Below are 13,368 nucleotides of genomic sequence, written 5' to 3' on the forward strand. Positions count from 1 at the left end.
GAGCAGTACATAAACACATGAAAAACTGTTTCCCTTTGAGAACAAAAAGGGCACTCTTGACTAACATTTGGATTTAAGATAGAAATAAAAGAATTAACAGCAATTATACCATGTATAATTCTCCACTGTAAGTCTCCAATTCTTTTTGTTAATGGTGGCTTATAAAGTGCCCTCCACTCTGGTTTTACATCTTTATCAGCTTCAAAAATGGTGCGCCAAGGTGAATCACATCTTTCATGTAAACCTTTTTTTGTTAAAAACTTTTACACAAGCATTATAAAAAACTTTTCCCCCAACTTCATATAAATCCATATCTGAGACATTCTCAAGAAGAACTCCAGAATATTCCCCTATATTTGGGGACAAAAAACACTTTGGAAAAGCATCTTTATCACTAGGCACAAGTTTCTTAGCAAAACAATTTTCAAGCATGTTCAACTCTTTTACTGTGAATACAGATTGCAAATTCTGAAGAAATTTTCCCACAATTCGAACTGATTTAATACCTAGTGAGGCAGCCACATTTTCCTCATTTTTAAAATAAGAACCAGTCACATTAATTAAACGCTCCAGTGTTACAATCTTTGATTTAATAAAAACCCCATTTAATAGTCCACATGTATCTGAAAGATCCAGACGAGCACCGTAAATCATGGGTTCTTCCAGTAACCAAAAAAGAGAATCTGTACTCTCAGTTCTTTTCACTTTAAAAAGGTCCCATATTTTAAACAGATTTCTATAAAAAAACAGGGAGCTTCGATGTGTTGATTCTTTTTGGATCCATCAAAAATAGATGTTTACTTAAACAGAGTTCATCAACGGATTTAAGTATAGCATAGGCCACTGACTTCCAAGCCAAGTTCTCTGAACTGGTAAGCAAACGTTGTACGAATTGTAGCCGAAAGGCCGCATTCCTGCTTTGTACATGTATAAGTCCTTGACCCCCTTCTTCTTTTTTTAAATACAAGATGTTGTGCGGTATCCAGTGTAACAAAAACAGACTGGATTTTTCCAAGTAAATAAGCCGGTGGGTCAATACAAGCCATCCGGTGCCACAAAGAGGAAGCCACCAAATTATAAATAACCAAAGTACGTCCTCTGTATGATAAATTTGGTACAATCCATTTCCATTTTTCAAGTCGGCACTTAAGTTTCTCAACAGTTCCAATCCAGTTTTTTTGAACTACTGTTTCATTGCCTAGATATACTCCCAAATATCTCAACCCATCTCTTTTCCAACACAATCCATCTGGAAGATTTGGTGGTACTCTACTTTTCCATTCTCCCATTAAAACTGCTTCACTTTTATTCCAATTAATTCTTGCAGAAGAAATTAAATCAAATTTGTTTAAAGTCTTTAGTAATAAATATACATCATTTTGTTTATCTATTATTACCATTACATCATCTGCATATGCAGACAGACACAAAGAAGTCTTACAATTTTGTAAATGAACCTCTTCTAGAACTCTCCTTAAAACACTTAAAAGTGGTTCTATCGCGAGGGTATAATAACCCTGACAGTGAACAACCTTGTCTTACCCCACGACACACTTTAAAAGGAGCACATAAACCACCATTAATCTTCAGAATACTCTCAATATCTCAATATAGGACCTTAACATAAGATAAAAAATCTGAATTAAAACCAAAAGCCTGAAGAGTCTTCCACAAATAATTGTGTTCTACACGATCAAAGGCTTTTTCTTGATCTAAGGAAATCAAGCCTATGTCAAGACCAAATTTTTAGATACGTCAAACAAATCTCTAATTAAATGAATGTTTAAAAAATTTACCTACCATGCACGCAATACGATTGGTCAGGATGAATGACTCCTTCTAAAACTTCCCCCAAACGTGTAGCTAGTACTTTAGATAACAGTTTATAATCACAACACAATAAGGACACGGGTCTCCAATTTTTTATATCACTCAAATTACCTTTCTTAGGCAAAAGGGTCAACACCGCTCTTCTACAACTTATTGGCAATAATCCTTTGTTTAAACTGTCATTAAGAACTACTAACAAATCTTTTCCGATAACAGACCAAAAAGTTTTGTAAAGCTCAACTGGGATTCCATCCATCCCAGGAACTTTACCATTACCCATGCCTTGAAGAGCTTTAAACAATTCTTCCAAGCCAATAGGCTTAGAAAGTGTTACATTCGCTTTTTCCGACATTTTTGGTAATTTTCCAAAAAAAGCCTCCTCTAGATCTTTATCTTCTTTATATTCAGACTTGTAAAGTTTTTCATAAAAACGAACTGCTCTTTCTCTTATTTCCTTAGAGTCTGACAACAAGGATCCAGACTCAGAAAGTAACGAATGGATAAAACGTTTCTGGCCATTCTTTTTTTCCAAACCGAAAAAATATTTAGACGGTACATCTATTTGTTCTACAGTTTTAAAACGCGATCTGACCAGTGCCCCCTGTGCCTTCATCTCTTGTAGGTCAGATAAAGCAGTTTTCTTTAAAAAAAGAGAATCGATATACGCTTGATTTCCACTAAATTGTGTCATATCTTGAAAATTAATTATTTCTGTTTCTAAAACTTTTATAGACTTAATTGTTTCCTTTGTGATATTTTGAGTATACTGTTGACAAAAAGCTTTGATTTGACTCTTGCCAAAATCCCACCAACTCTGCAGAGAAGAAAAAGAAAACTTTTCATTCTTAAAATTTTCCCAAAAAAATGCAAAAGTCTCTTTAAAAATGCATCATTTATCAGAGCAGTGTTAACGTGCCAATATGCACTCCTTGGTGAGACAGAATTGAAAAAGTCACTGCAAATAACTAAACTGTGGCCTGAAAAACCAACTGGGTTTATTATACAACTCTTGGGGGGGGGGGGTGAATCAGATCCAGAGACTGAAATTTAACAAGAGCAGCATCAGCAAAAGCGTCTCTATGTGGTATGTTCTGAAACTGTATATATATTTGCTTAGCGGTTTTGGAAAATGACTAAGTTCCACTTTGTCGTCTTTTTTTTTTTTTTTTTTTAAGCTGTACATGTGGAAAGTGCAGTTTGATGACAACATGTTGTTTGCTTGTGCTTACGCGCTGATAGCTAAGTTAACAACACAGAGATATTTGAAGCAGTTTTACTCACCGCCTGCGGTTCCAACACACGATCGTGACCCTTTTTAGTTGGGACTGCATTATCCTTAAGAAATAAACGATGTGCAAATCCGTCATCAAACTGGGTCTTGTTTGTAAAACAAGCATCTTCGAAATGCAGGGGAACAAACACAAACACTTGCACAACTCCGTTGATGCTCTGTAAAAATAAACTCCATTCACTGGTCCCTTAATGCTGTTTTTTTTTTTTCGGTAAGCTGTGCAGGGTTGTCTTGCCCTGGCAACCAAAAACACACTCCTTTTGTGACATTTCGCGACGCTCTCGCTCTGATCAGTGAATGCCTGTTGTGCTCTGAGTGCTCTGCTATACGATAGCGCGCGCTCTTCCGGCAGACGTGCCCTCAGGCACCCATATAAGGAAATTCCGCTCCATCTAACGTCACACAGAGCCATAATCAAAAAGAACTTTCCGAAACTTGTGACAAACCGGAAGGAGTATTTTATGGCGTTTATTCAGTCTCAAAACTCGCGCACATAAAGTCTAGGCGCCCGTGCACAGGATACGAGGACAAAGAACAGCATCCGCGCGCAAAATGCCATCCTCGCACGGGCGCATTTCTGCACCGCGAGCGCTCAGAAAGTATCCGCGCGCGTTTCTGCTCCGCGAGCGCTCAGAAAGTATCTGCACGCGTTTCTGATCCACGCACACAAATACTGTCTCGCGAGCACGGGGCTGTGACGCACTCTCGCTCGTTCCGAACATGTTTTACAGCACTCGCATGATCATTCCCCACGCTCTCGCGCTTGATCTGCTCTCACCTGCTGCTTTTGCTCGCTCGAAACAAATTTAGTTTTGGCAGTCGAGGGGCGGGGCTTACTGTTTTTATAACCTCAAATGTCATTGGTTACTTCCCCTTTTCCGGAAGTCTGTTGTGATTGGACACCTGTGATTTTCAATCAAGTACGTCAAAGGAACGACAGCTGATATAAACGATCAAGATTCGTCAAGAAAGATGGATAGTCAAAGAGAGGTACGTGATTGCGAAATTAAAATGTTTTTTTTTTTTTTGACACTTTATGATTTGTATTACTTATTTGAAAACAAGGTGGAGATCAGCAGGCCATTAAGATGCGATTTCTGTTCAGTAAAAGACTGTTAACTAACTAGCTTGCAGCTAACCACAACAATCATAAACATATTACCATGCTTCATGTATGTAGTAGTCGTAAAAAAAAAAATATCTAAAATATTTGTAAATTCAGTGCATTGATTCTCTATCATAAAGAAAATAAATGGACTAACGTAGTAACAAGAAGCTTCTTGTTGCGATTACTTGTTTAATAGATAAACAGTGTAATAGTGTAATAATTTCAATACTATTTTAGAATATATACATGTGGTGTTCTTGCTACTTTGTTCTTAAAGTTGGGGCTAATGATGCTTTCTTTATTAATTTAATTTAGGCCGAGTTGCAGAATGCTGCCAGGCACGTTGTGTCCCTTTTACGCAATGCCCTAACTAGTGAGTCAAGCTCACCATCACAGATGGGTAAATTCATTTTTGTGTGGCATTTCTTTGAATTAAACGTTGCAGACCTTTCTTACATTGGAATGTAATGATTCTGATTGGCCATAATAATATTGCTTTTTAATGCGTATAGACACAAAGGGCTTCAGTTTTGTATACAGTTTTGAATGGTTTCAACAGCTGAAGGGCAGGTTCAGAGAGAGCAGGTCACAGCAGGCAGGATGATACAGGGTCAGGCAAACCCTGGTGACAGGGTGCAGACTACAATGAGACTACAGCGGCCCATTAGTGTTGCATCAGGAAATTCAGTGGACCAGGGTATGGCCAGGTTTGGATCTGTCAAATAATCAAATGTTATAGTTCACATTATGAGAATTTAAACTCTTAAAATTCTCGTTCTTTCTGAGTATGTGCTAATAAATACTGGTAGACCAATAATAATAATAACATACATAATATAAAGATGTAACATTAAGACTTTTGACATTGTTAAAATACCTACAGTATCAATCCTCAAGTAGCATAAAGCAAGCCTTGGGTTGTAAGGTACCTTGTCCTGTGTGTTCTGCCTTGTATTCAGAAGACTTCATTGAAGTACATGCTAGTACCTGTGGGGAAAGGTTACTATTTTTGTGTTTATCAAATTATTGCTTTAACATACAATCTTTACCATTAGGTGTTGGTGTGTGCGGTAGAAATTTGCATTCAGCTAAACTGTATTCTTACTTTCAGAATTCAAGATAGACCAAACATAGATTTGGAAATTACAGAACAACACGAAGACAATCAAAACCGGTTAATTTAAGTTTGTTATAGTGCCATTTTTTCCAGGACCAAAAACCAAATAATGCTTCTGTATTTTTTTCTTTTTCTCAAGCCTTACAGAATTAGTCAGCAAACTTAAAGGGGCAATAGACCCTACAACCATTTTCAGTGTCTGTGTCACAAGGGAGGACATGTTCAACCGAGGCTTGGCACAATGGAAGCGGCAGAAGAAGTCTTCTCCAAAGAATCCCCTCAGAGTTACTTTCATTGGAGAGCCTGGGATAGACAGTGGTGCTCTTATGAAAGAATTCCTGACCGGTATGTTTTGTCTTTGTTATATGCAGCAGTGCCATTGCATACATTTATGCACTTTTATAAAATAGTCACAATTTTCTTAACTAACTTCAGTTCCTTTGTCTATTAATACTGATAGTGTAATTTTTTTCACAGAAATGATGGCCGGGATTGAGGCAAAATTCTTCGAGGGAGGGAATTTTGGGAAAAATCTGAAGTATTCGATTACAGAATTTCAGAATGACAATTTCAGGAATCTCTATACTGGAGTTTTTCATATAATGCCATTTTGCCCATTTATGAACGGCTCATGATGTACTTTAGGACAGTTGGTGAAATAATGGCTGTGAGGCGTGAGCATTACACAGGATGGCCCTCCACCTAACTTTTTCATGGAGTGGATGTACAATTTCATCTCTTCCGGGGAGATCAATAAACATCAGCTGTCAAAGGCTGATGTAACAGATGCAGACCTGCTAGATCTTATTGCTACGGTTTTCTAATTAAACTCTATCACCAAAATATACACATATTTATTTATAATTTAGGTTGTAGTCAAACCAAATTACAGATGAAAGTATTGGTTGTATTTCATTAGATTGAGACCGCAGACGCTACAGCCTTACTTGACCTTTCTGAAGGAATTGTAGCATGTGGATACACTGGACCTCTAACGTGTGAGAGAAAGGAGGACATTCTCAGGTATAATGTGAATCTGTGATGTTTTAATCTGGCTCCTTTTCTTCCGAATCCACCCATTAGGGTTAGAACTCTGTAATATAGACCTAAACTGTTAACTGTTGGTAACAGTTTCTAAAATCTTTTTTTTTTTTTTTTATGCTTTTCCGATCTTATGGAGATTCAGTTCAAGTATAAACCCAGTTTTTACTTTGATTTAACTGGTGTGTACGTTTGTGTGCTTGTAATATTTTAAAGAAAATCCCAAAATCTAAATACTGCAAATCCCAAATCCAACCACTTTGTGCACAAGTGGAGTTTTGCTGGCATCTAATGGGTAAAATCCCTTACTGCGCCCAAATTTTTTTCTACCTCACATTTGGAACATGACTTTAGATTTTTCGCTTGAATTTTGTAGCAGTTTTAGACTTAAATATGTTTCATAAAATATATTTAATATAAAATTCTTCATAAATCATAATCTTAAACTTAATTTTACTTTGTATGGGTTTCTAGCTATAACTGTTTCTTCAACATTTATCTGCCATGGGTCTTTAAAATGTGTCCAACATTAAGTCTGTGCTTCAAATATTTGACAGTTTTTTTTGACACTGGCATTTTTGTCCATTGTGGACTTGTAACTTTTTTTTTTTTTTTTTTTTTTTCTGGATACTAAAGGGTTATTAATGTTCCATACTCTGTCTCTTTTGTGTGAACCAACCACTTTTATTAACCTTTATGAACAAGTTTTTGTACACTTACTTTTTTCCTGGATATACTTTTATATACAGTGCTGTTGTCCTGCATTCTTGTGTGCGAATCCTACCAATGCTGCAGCAGATGTGCAAAGGATTAGAGCTCTATGGCCTCCATAAAATGGTGAAACAAAATCAGCCTTTATTTCAGCCTTTATTTGTTCCTGGCCATTTCACAAAAGTAAGTGTTGTTACTTGCATTTTTTTTTTATAGTTGCTTTTGAGTTTTGTCTAATAAAAGGTTGTTCTTTGCAGCCTGATGCAGATTTTCTCACGATGGCCCTGTTACCCGTTTTAAGTGAGGTGGGTTCGGTAAAGCGGCAGAGAGAATCAAGAATTGTGAACTACTTACAGGACTTCATTCAAAGCCTTGAAGAAGGTGGTAACATTTTTCAATATTCTAAATTATATTAAAATTATATCAGTTTGAGCATGTTGCCCTCAGTCACGATTTTAAAAAATACAATGTCCGGTATTGTAAAGGCTTAGACACAAGTGTTTTTTTGTTTTGTTTTTTTTTCGTGCAGAAGAAGTGAGCAGTGGTAGGGAGAGCAGAGGTGAGGACGACAACAAAAAGGTAGATGAAACGGAGGACCGTACAAAAGAAAACGCAGAACAAGACCAGATCACCATTAGCAGCCTCATGCAGTGGCTTACTGGTCAGGGACATGTTCCCATTACGTCTGCACAAAGAGAAAAATTTAAAATACACATAGAATTTGATCATGACTGTCAGCTACAATATGGTGAGCACAATTTATGCTACCCTCTTGTAAATGCATGTTCCTGTACTGTGACCTTGCCTACTAGGCACCTAGGGACTTACACGGAGTTCCTCGAAATTATGAGGCAGGCTGTGAGCAATAGCAGATAATTTGGTCGTTCATGAGCTGGATTCCTAATATAGCGTTTACTCCTTGAACTGTGTTCTCTCTGTTATTGTTATATTGTTAGTTATTTAAAAGGATAGAGATCCAGTAGCTTTTACATATTTAAATGCAGCTTTTTTTATTATTATTTAGTTTTGCTTATCATTGACATGCATTGCAAAAAAATGCAGCAAAGATTGCTGCTGTATCGTTCCAAAACTCAATTTGGAAATGAAAATGTATAACAATATACAGTAGGCTTCAATGCAAAATAAAGCTGTTAGCTGCAGTACTGTCTTTATGCTTGATTGGTGTGTTTTGTTAAATTATTACACCATATTTGTTGAAACAAACTTCCGACAAAGCAAATACAGTTCTTTAACCGGGATATTGGGACCAGTGGAATTTAGCAGGTGTTCGAGAGCCCTCAACCCATCTGAACACAAAGGGCTTTCAAATTCAGGAACAACAACTCCAAAATCTTCACAGGCATCATAAGAAGCTGCTTTGCCCAGTCTAGATCTGGCTCTTCCATGTCCTGAAGGTACAGAAATTGAATACATAGTCAAAAATCAACTTGGAGGAATACATAAACAGCAGTAGAGTAACTAAAGCAGGGTCACCATACCTCGTATCTCTCCGATGGGTCAATATTTATGTGCATCATTCCAATCTGCCACAGTTGCTCTGGACTTCGATTGCCCTCTGAGGAGAGTGGATGATGATTCCAGGCTTCGGAAAATGTGTCCAAGTCTGCCTGAAGTCTTTGGAGAAAAGTGTAGTGCACACTGAAAAGGTCCTCGACCACTGCTAAGTCCATCAATCCTTCTGCCTGTAGGGAGTGCAGTGTGTCCGAGTACTTGTTAGTCACCATGGTCAATCCTATTTGAAACCGTAATTAGGTTTAAATGCAGTGAAAGGCATTTGAGATCAATTACTAATAAATGAAAAGTAGTTTGTTACATAAGTGACATTGAAAAGCTACCTAAAGATTACTGAAGTTACAAAATATAAAATAAGTCTTTTCATTTGTGAAATTTCAGACAGTAATTTACCTTTGATTATGGACACTTTTCCCGGATATGAAACTTCCTCGGTCCGTGCCTCTTGAAGAAAACATGAACCTGGCTATCTGTACATTCTCCACTCCTTGGTCTCCCCTGACCCTGAATTATTTTGTTATAGTACAATACATTTCCAGACATAAAATTAAAATGCCTTTTCTTTACTATACTCACCTAGATGGTAAGCCAAATGTCTGGACTGCTTCTGAGAAGAAGTGGTATGCTGTCGATGCCCGGTTGTTAGTTGCTGCTTTTAAGTACATGACCTGCAAACACAAAATGCAGCTAAGTAAACATACGTAGGAGAAAATATAACATGCATTGGAAATAAATGTATTACATGCTAATTTTACATGCTAAGAATATTTTTTTTTTTCATAGAATTAGTGACTGGAATAATTTTGATACCAGATGAACAGTGACACTATTTATATATATATATATATATATATATATATATATATATATCTCAACACTGTAAACATACCTTCCTGGAATAACCATCCACACCACCAAATATTACAATGTTGTATCTATTTACAAGAAAAAAAAAATCTTAAAATTATACACAGACATACATTATATATATATATATATATATATATATATATATATATATATATATATATATACGCACATACACACACCATACATAACTTACCGTATCGATTTGTGTCTATGTGCACAAGGGAAAGGGGCCCTCTAACTGAGTACGTTCGCCGCACCACACATCCCAACCTGGCCAATCTCGAAAGGATTCCAATTGAATCAACGCAGTGCATTGAGGCAGCTATTCTCTGCCATTGCACACGCATTCCTAAAGACAACAACCTCCCTCTGACCATTCTGTAACCAGCAACAGGCATATCATCCTTAATGCTTCTCACAAGGTTATCCAACTCCTCATCAGTGATGCAGCTATACATCCCTGAGATCGAAAGGCCAAACTCGTTCATCCTTCTAAAGATGGTTCTTGTGGAAACACCAATCATTTTTGCAATGTAATGGACAGGAAGGTTTGTCTGCAGCATCTCTGCTAACTCTTCTCTTTCAATTGCAAACCTTGGATGTCCTCTCAGACCAACAGTTGAATCCACTACTGCATGTGGAATATGGTGGTTGTCTAACTAGTTCAAACACTGCCTGCAGAGCCTGAATGATTTCGTGAGGTATTTCTGCATGTCTTGAGAGAGCTTGCAGGAGGTACAGCTGCTGGCGGCACACAAACTCCATGTAATCCAAGTCAAGTGGAGATCTCAAAAGCTCCTCCAAAAGATGCCTTTTCAGAATTTGCTGCAGAATACAGAGGAACAAAACCCAGCAACATTAGTTTTTTAAAATATTACATATTTATCTTAATCATCTAACTTTTTGTAAGCTATACTAACCTAACAAGAGAGAAATTAAAGTACAATACACAGCATTAATGATTACACACCATGTAAACATAACATATCTTTAAAAAAAACTAAAGGTGTCTTAGATGTAAAGACAAATTTCAGAATTTGTGGGGTTTCAGAAGGGTGCATTCACTCATGCTGTGTAGTGTCTCTTACCTTGAGAAGCAAGAACCCCTTTTACATTTAACAGAACATATAATGAACCACTCAAAATTGGCATATTAGTAATACACAGGATGAAAACAAAAAGCTTAACAACAAACCTTGCTTATTGATATAAAACATAATTTATTTTTCATCCAAAGCCCTTGTTATATTTACAACGATTTAATGGACACTTTAAATTTCTGAGCTTCTCAGAACCAATATGATATAATACATACCAATATAGTTTAAACGTATATAGAATGGGAGTGTAGTGGTTCTGTGTATAGTGGTGACTTTACATTCCCGTTTTGTTCCAATTTATTTTTAAATATTTGAATGCAAATAAGACAAATCATAGTGCTATAAATATAAAATGTCAATTTATAATCATTTTGGTAGATTTACAATGCGAATAACCATGGAAATATGTCATTACAGTCTGTAAATATCTCTTAACAACAAGAATGCAATCACTAGTACCACAAGAATGGTACGGTATGTAACACAATGCATAAGACGTAGAATCTAATAAGAACCTATTATATGGTAACCATGCATTTAATCACATTACACATTAATAAACAACAATTAATAAATAAAACAAAATAAAAACTAATTAAGTGATAACTCGCATTTGTTCCGTTGATGAAGCCATGTTTCATCTTATAACAGGTGTCCAATCACAACAGACTTCCGGAAGAGGGGAAGTAACCAATGATATTTGAGGTTATAAAAACAGTAAGCCCCGCCCCTCGACTGTCAAAACTAAATTTGTTCGAGCGAGCAAAAGCAGCAGGTGAGAGCAGATCGAGCGCGAGAGCGTGGGGAATGATCATGCGAGTGCTGTAAAACATGTTCCGAACGAGCGAGAGCGCGTCACAGCCCCGTGCTCGCGAGACAGTATTTGTGCGCGTGGAGCAGAAACGCGCGCGGATACTTTCTGAGCGCTCGCGGTGCAGAAATCCGCCCGCGCGAGGATGGCATTTTGCGCGCGGATGCTGTTCTTTGCCCTCGTATCCTGTGCACGGCGCCTTGATTTTACGTGCGCGAGTTTTGAGACTGAATAAACGCCATAGTATTTTTGGAACAGAAATACTCCTTCAAACGTACAACTTAATTTTTGAAACTTTGTCCATGTTTAGCATGGGAATCCAACTCTTTAACAGTGTAAAAAACTCATTATGCATGAAATAGCATTTCACCCCCCCCTTTAAAAACACTGTGATGGGGATTGAAATTGTTAAATCTGTCTAGTCTTGCTAAAGACAAAAGATTGTCATGGGCATGAGCCCATGTATATTGCCTTAAATTTCCATTTAGACTTCTCCAGACATCACATAGGTCATTTTTTACAATTATTTCACAAAAACGCTTACGAGAAGGCATATATGGTTCTATATGGTTGCCATCAATATTTTGCTCAACACAATTAAAATCTCCACCAAGAAATAGATATTCTTCGCTATTACATTTGTCTAGAGTCGAGCATAAAATATCTCAAAAAGCCACACATGCATGTACAACTCAATTAATTATGTTTCAGTTGTGAACATGCTTTAATCAAGTAGATTTCAGGTTTAACAAATGGAAAATTATGTTTTGGCTGGATTTCTCCTTTTTTGTTTTACAAATCGGTGTAGGCTTCATTATTCCATTCGCACTTGTGGGTGGTGGTGAAATGGTCATTGACTCTTATTCTGTCTGAAAGAATGAAAAGACCGTGCTGAAGGAGGAGTGATAATGTGCGTGGTGTATTCCTGCTTGGGAAGAAATCACGCGGAACCACACGCTTTCCAAGGGTGGCTGCCTGGAATACGACACCATGCCTATATCGACTTTTCGGGCTCATCTAGCCTCTTTTGACATGGGCCCGGCACCTCTGCTTTTCTCTTCTTGGCTGCACCGTAAAAAGCACCGTTCACAGAGAACGCCGGAAGACATTCCTGAAAACGCTCGCATACCGGCTTACTCCCCGTGTGTGGGGGCCAGCCCCCTGCCATGCATCTCGAGTCCGACAGGGACAACACAGAAGAGGACAGCTGCTCTCTTCTAGCTTCTGAGAGCGAAGGTTGGTCGTGCTTTTTCCCGGTCCCGGAGTTGAGAGATGTGCGATAAAGCTTCAATGCGGAGCTCCTCCGCCTTCTCACCCAGGCCGTCGAATACCTTGGCCTCAGTTGGTCTCTGCCTGAGGAACCTGCGCCCAGCAGGCTGGATGGCTGTTTCCTGCCTGGGTGATGCTCGACGCTTCACGTGAGGCCCGCTCCCTTCCTGCCGGAACTCCATGAGGAGCTGACTAAAAAGCTGGAGGGCGCCATTTTCTGCTAGGCTGTGGCCTACTGTATCTTTGATGCTCTCCCACATGGACGGTGCAAAAGACAAAGGCTACCTCTCCATTCCTGCCATCGAGGAGCCGGTAGCAACACACTTGTGGCCGCCTTCCACTGGATGGCACTTTAAGCCATGGCTGCCTTCAAAAGCCTACAGGACAACTTCGGCTTTGATCGTTCGTGCGTACACCACTGCCGATCAAACCGCATCAGTGTTTCATACAATGGCGGTGCTACAAGTGCTTCAGGCCAACCTTCTCTGCAAAATGGATGAAGCGGGCCCGAACCCTTAGAGTTTTACGGACCTCAGAAGCACTACCGCCTTAGTACCACCGTAGCCACCAAGTCCGCCGCTCAGGCTATTGGTAGGTGTCACGTTCGGTGATACAGAAAACAAGGAGAGCTCCAAATGCAGGTATGAAGTTTATTTAAGGGCAAATCCAAAGGGGTAAACAGTCCAG

General features: G+C 38.4%; 1 protein-coding gene across 1 annotated transcript; it reads left to right on the forward strand.

Annotated features, from left to right (window-relative positions):
• The first annotated feature begins 6,026 nt into the window (after nt 1–6,026).
• On the forward strand, nt 6,027–7,974 carry LOC113106836 (uncharacterized). Its single transcript, XM_026268851.1, has 5 exons — nt 6,027–6,161; nt 6,266–6,369; nt 7,137–7,281; nt 7,356–7,479; nt 7,628–7,974. Exons 1-5 carry the CDS (start codon nt 6,060–6,062, stop codon nt 7,972–7,974), a joined length of 822 nt encoding a protein of 273 aa, XP_026124636.1. The 5' UTR covers nt 6,027–6,059.
• The last annotated feature ends 5,394 nt before the right edge of the window (nt 7,975–13,368 follow it).

This window comes from Carassius auratus, chromosome 8 (assembly GCF_003368295.1).
Source record: "Carassius auratus strain Wakin chromosome 8, ASM336829v1, whole genome shotgun sequence".
In the NCBI taxonomy this organism is placed as follows: domain Eukaryota; kingdom Metazoa; phylum Chordata; class Actinopteri; order Cypriniformes; family Cyprinidae; genus Carassius; species Carassius auratus.

Excerpts from the sequence above, each read along its gene's own strand:
- LOC113106836 (XM_026268851.1), top strand. The coding sequence starts at position 6,060 with ATGGAGTGGATGTACAATTTCATCTCTTCCGGGGAGATCAATAAACAT. Across the intron at positions 6,162-6,265 it reads TGCTAGATCTTATTGCTACG|ATTGAGACCGCAGACGCTAC; the intron begins GTTTTCTAATTA and ends GTATTTCATTAG. Across the intron at positions 7,282-7,355 it reads TTCCTGGCCATTTCACAAAA|CCTGATGCAGATTTTCTCAC; the intron begins GTAAGTGTTGTT and ends TGTTCTTTGCAG.